Here is a 5111-nt window from a genome sequence, read left to right as displayed (position 1 = left end):
GACACTTGGCTCCTGCATCCTGCAATCTCACTGATGGTAAGACCAGTCATTAAGAATAATTCATAACAAATATTTGACAATCGTTTTATTTTCATTAGATGCTTTTGGACAATTTGATGGAGTATTGTAGTAGTATTATGGTATTTAGTACTCTCGGCAATGCTTAGATAGGACGCATCTCTTGGAGCCTCATGTTTCCGGGCTTCCTGCAGAATTGGACACGTGTGGTATATGTAATGCTCTTCATGGTTCAGCAATCTTCTTTCCTTACACATTTTCCAGTTTTATCAATTACCTTGTCATCCTTACACACACATCCTGATCTACAGTCTTTAGTGCAGGGGAGATTAAAGTTATCGCAGGTCGTTTGACAGTGGCCGTAACACTCACTAAATTCTTTCCCATCTTCACAGTCTACAAGAAGTAATAAATAAGGAGAAGATAAACATCAGGGTTGCTAAAATATATAGTTACTTATGACAGCGCCACCAGTGTCTCCAGGTCTTATGTGGTATTACAGGTCATCCTCACCGATGTTACTGGAAGTATTAGTCATGCTTTCCTAATCTTGGACTTTGGGTAAACATTTGTAGTAATTTATATAACCAGTAGGACCCTTGGAGACGATTACCGTCTGTCTTGCTCTAAATCAACCATCCTTCCCCTTATAGCAATTATAAGCCTATGTTATAGTGTGAGACATGGACATTTGCTCCAAAATTTGTGACTTTCCCATTAACCTAGCAAAGTTATCAGAACCACAATTTTTAAGTAAACTCCAAACAAGCAATGATGGAATCTAGCCCTTCTTTAAAGGGAACCTGTCATCAGGAGGCCTTTTTCTAGCTCTCCATGTCCCCATAGAGAGTAGTGTGCACATTGCCAAAGAGTTTTTATAGTAAAACTGGAAAAAAAGTTAAGTAATGCAGAGCTGTGTCCCTAGTCCCCTGGGAGTGGCCAGTGAGAGGCGGGGCTGACATGTATGACATCCTGAGGGGGGAAGCGGTGGGGGGAGGAGATATGGGGGAAAATGGGAGGTTTTTTAAATTTGAAATCGATGCAAGATGAAGCGTTTTCCCAAGGGTGTATGGGGAGGGGGGAGGGTTACGAATCCTCACTGGCCACTCCCATGGGACTAGGGACACAGCTCTGCATACACAAAGGTAAACTTTCATCTAACTTAGCTTTTTTTTCAGAAAAAAAGCAGTTTTATAATAAAAGCCCTTTGGCAATGTGTACACTATACTCTATGGGGACATAGGGGAGCCAGAAAAAGAGTCTTCTCATGACAGGTTCCCAAGCTTTATTTTTTCATAAATTTTAAGTACAAGGTGCCTGGTAAGAAAAGTGCAGTGCAATGTTTCAGTGTTGCTCCTGACTTATCTTTAAAATCCAGATGTGGACATAGAAAAAGGTGCAATTTGGGAAGAATTCATGGTAAAATGGCACAAATTTGCAGTAAAATATTGCAGACACATATTTCTGATATATCCCCCTCTGATAAAAGGCATGGATGATCCCCATGGACTTTAAACCGAATACATTGATCACATCTTTATGGGTTGTAAATCATAAACTTACCCTGTGTGTCCTTTGCATGTATCATCAGGAGGACAAGACCTGCAAAATAAAAAAAAATCCTGGTATAAAGGGGGGGAAATCTACAGAAACCAAATTTTGGGAGGGACTACTGAGGGTAGGTAAGTGTCCTCTATGCTACACTCCTCTATCACTTGGAAGTATTTGTCCTGGAATGATGAGGCAGGGGATAGAGGTGAGTTGACTGAGGATTTACGTTCCCCAAAATGAACTAGATATTCACTGTAGCTTTACCCATCCAGGACCATACATTGACCCAAATATTTCATAAATAGCAGAGGAATACATCCACGGGGAATATAAAAGATTGTACCTATGTAATTATCTTCTCCTATACGATAGATTTTTGTGAGTTTCTTATATTTTGTAAAAAAAGACAAGGGTTTGAATAAAATAAGCTGATTGGTTGGAACTGGTTTACTTTACAATTTATGAATTGTATTGTGCTGAGATTTCCTGCTCTGAGAGGGGAGAGAGAGCTGAACTGTTCTCTAGTAAATGTAAAAACTGATCCTATCTGAGCCATGTATTGATGCTACCTGCTCTATACTGACAATCATTTACATTTTTTTCAATTAGGAGAATCTCTGTGTTTTATACATATAATAATGAAAGTACATTATAAAATATAGAATCTACAACTCACTCAGGCATGACAGCAGCACCACAGCGGTTCGGGCCATGTTCAGTTATAGGGATCAGACTTTTCCTGTAAATCAATAATGGATTTGATTAGAGTTATAAATCTTGATCCAAGATTATGCAAGATGATACCAGTTAAACTCCCTGCGCCATTGTCACATGCCTGAGGTGTGACGTAAGGGGTTGTCCAATCTGATCTACCTCTTCTTAGAAGGAAGTCAACCCCATGGATGACTAATGGATGATGTCAGAAGTTATCGAAGAGGGAAGATCAGGGGGTCGTTATATTCTAGTTATATTCTCCTGCAGCAGCCCCTACAGGAACAAGGCGGTATTACAAGGCAACTATAATGGGAAATGGGAAGCCATCTCATACATGGACACGGTGAGTCCTCCACAGCAGGAGACTCTCTTATCAGTAGCTTCCTGCTCTTTCATGCTCTATGAAGAGAGACAGACCAGTGAGACACATGTACAGACTGGTCTCATCTTGGTTTCCTATTGGTGATAAAAGTATGAGAAAGACTCCACCTTCCCATGGGCAATGCCATGAATGAGGCAAACAAGCAATGACATTCACTAGGAGGTTAAACTGTTCAGGAGGAAAGGCTAAAATAAGTTAGTTATGGTGCTTTTCCTTTATGTCTATATAATAGTAGTAGCTCTGGTACTTACCTGGCTGAGGCACTGGGTACAGGCTTCTGGTTTACAAGGATTAGTTATGGGTTTATATACACTGAGGGTTGGGGTGTGATCATGGTTTGAACTGTGAGCTGTGCAGAATTTGGTGTATAATTTTTCATGGGTGTCACTATTTATGTCATTGTACCAGGAAACTAGGAGAAGTACAGATAATTATATTGATGTAAGAGCAGGTACAATTAGGAAAGATGTTGCAATTTCATGTACATGAGTTTATTGTTGGGTAACATGAAGTGCATTGTCTTCTTAAAACATGTGACATAGAACATATCAGTGGTGGGAATCCACTCTCTTTTTGGGGTCCTGGATATCCATATACAGACGGCCCCCTACTTAAGGAAACCCGACTTACAGATGACCCCTAGTTACAGATGGACCTCTCTGCCCCCTGTGACCTCTGGTGAAGTCTCTGGATGTTACTATAGTGCCAGACTGCAATGATAAGATGTAAGTTGTCTGTAATGAAACTTTATTGATAATCTTTGGTACAATGACAACAGAAACATTTGAATCCCCAATTGTCACTGGGACAAAAAAATTTTTTGTTTGGATCTACAATTATAAAATATAAAGTTTGGACTTACATACAAATTCAACTTATGAAACCAACCTATGGAACCTATCTTGTACGTAACCCGGGGACTGCCGGTATTACATAAACTTTTGTTTTGCATGTTCCTCCTCTTACAGAAATCAGAAATATATAGGTCGACACCAGATTGTACACAGTGTAGGTAGTGTAATGGTCACACAGACGACAGAAGGTACTTGGTATTACCAAGTCTCTATGGGAAGAGTCTGGAGGGAGGAGTGTGTGGACCAGTGGACCCTCTTGACCACCATGGGAGATGTAGAGATGGTACTAGCTGTAACCCGGGACCGGAGTCTAAGTGGCACCTGGTCTTCACCAGAGCTTGCCGCAAAGCGGGATGGTCTTGCTGTGGTGGGCTGCCACCTGTCGTTCCACGGGTAGGCCTACGGTGGCAGCCAGGGATGACAGGGATTTAGGACACAGTCCAAGCCTGGGAAGACAGCAGAAAGGCGGCTTGTAAGGATGAGCTGGAACTCACGGCAGGCAAGCAGGCTGTAGCTGGCACAGGTCCCAGGCGGGCAGGAACAGAAAAGTCCTTGGAAGTGGATTGGAGGTATCTGGGAATGCTGGAACACGGGAGCCACCATGAGTGTATGGGAATGCTGGAGGAACACAAGGAACACGGAGGCGTCTGGAAACGCTGGAGGAACACAGGGAACACGGGAGCGTCTGGAAACGCTGGAGGAACAGGAGCGTCTGGAAAAGCTGATGGGCTTTCTTCTTCAGCAGGAACCGCTGTGGTAAGTGAGTTGTGGAAACCTTGGAAGTTCCTTGTAGCATGCTGAAATAAAGCTGACGATCTGGCCGGGAGTGAAGGGAGGTGCTGGATTATAAGGGCGAGGCCAGATTAACAAAACCAATCCGGAGGATGCTGGCCCTTTAAGTCTGGATGAGCCGGCACGCACACGTCCTAGCAGCGGGAGCTGCGGGCCTTTTTGGAGAAGCTGGCGTGCGGCCTGGACGGGACCGAGGCAGCATCAGGAGCCAGGAGTGGTAAGTTCTGGGCTGAGGGACGGGGACAGGCCACAAAGCAGAGCCGTGATCCGCGACATGGTATGCGGGAGCACCCGTGACAGTACCCCCCACACACACACACATTCTCTAACTACAGCAGTTTTGGGATGGCCTCACATAAGTGAACAAACAGCATCATGAAAAACATGACAGGACAACCTTGGGGATAAAGTTGTCCCAAAGTAGGTTTTCTAATTAACAGCTCAAGCTCTGAACAACCCACAGAGTAATGTTCATTCCATCATTCATCAATGGAACAACTACAAACCAACCAAGACCCAGCTTATCTGACAGCGCCAATGAGGGGTCCAAGAAGCGAGAAAAACACTATTACTCAAAGTCATAAGAAGACCTTTCTATTTTGGTTTTGTTTGTTTTTTAATTTATTTTTCCATTTTCACTTGAATTTCCATCTGTATAGTCATTTCTCCAGTAGTGGGAGCAAAAAGTAGTTCAGAAGTTCTAGTATTGATAGCAGCCAATCACTAGGGATTCTCCGACTACTATCAGACAACTTTCAGAATAAATGGGTTGTCACGTTGTAAGGACATCGGTGTAATAC

The 5111-nt window shown here is 42.9% G+C and overlaps 1 protein-coding gene across 4 annotated transcripts; it reads right to left on the bottom strand.

Annotated features, from left to right (window-relative positions):
* Positions 1–70: 70 nt before the first annotated feature.
* On the bottom strand, positions 71–4553 carry LOC140065572 (serine protease inhibitor swm-1-like). Of its 4 annotated transcripts, none has more exons than XM_072113166.1 (4): positions 4540–4553; positions 2246–2311; positions 1582–1620; positions 71–414 (listed from the first exon to the last, which is right to left on the bottom strand). In XM_072113166.1, exons 2-4 carry the CDS (start codon positions 2280–2282, stop codon positions 251–253), a joined length of 240 nt encoding a protein of 79 aa, XP_071969267.1. In that variant the 5' UTR covers positions 2283–2311; positions 4540–4553; the 3' UTR covers positions 71–250. The 4 variants fall into 4 exon arrangements, with proteins under 4 accessions (XP_071969267.1, XP_071969269.1, XP_071969266.1 ...); XM_072113168.1 differs by lacking the exon at positions 4540–4553 and adding an exon at positions 3313–3334 and having other exon boundaries at positions 2246–2308; XM_072113165.1 differs by lacking the exon at positions 4540–4553 and adding an exon at positions 2917–3018 and having other exon boundaries at positions 2246–2308.
* Positions 4554–5111: the final 558 nt, after the last annotated feature.

This window comes from Engystomops pustulosus, chromosome 6, assembly GCF_040894005.1.
Source record: "Engystomops pustulosus chromosome 6, aEngPut4.maternal, whole genome shotgun sequence".
Taxonomy (NCBI): Eukaryota; Metazoa; Chordata; class Amphibia; order Anura; family Leptodactylidae; genus Engystomops; species Engystomops pustulosus.
Note: the sequence above shows the minus strand (reverse complement) of the source record. Positions and strands in the feature narration are given on the sequence as shown.

Coding starts and splice junctions, on each gene's coding strand:
- LOC140065572 (XM_072113166.1), bottom strand. CDS start 2,282: ATGGCCCGAACCGCTGTGGTGCTGCTGTCATGCCTGA. Junction 1,621..2,245: donor GGTGCTGCTGTCATGCCTGA/GTGAGTTGTAGA, acceptor TTTATTTTGCAG/GTCTTGTCCTCCTGATGATA. Junction 415..1,581: donor ACATGCAAAGGACACACAGG/GTAAGTTTATGA, acceptor TACTTCTTGTAG/ACTGTGAAGATGGGAAAGAA.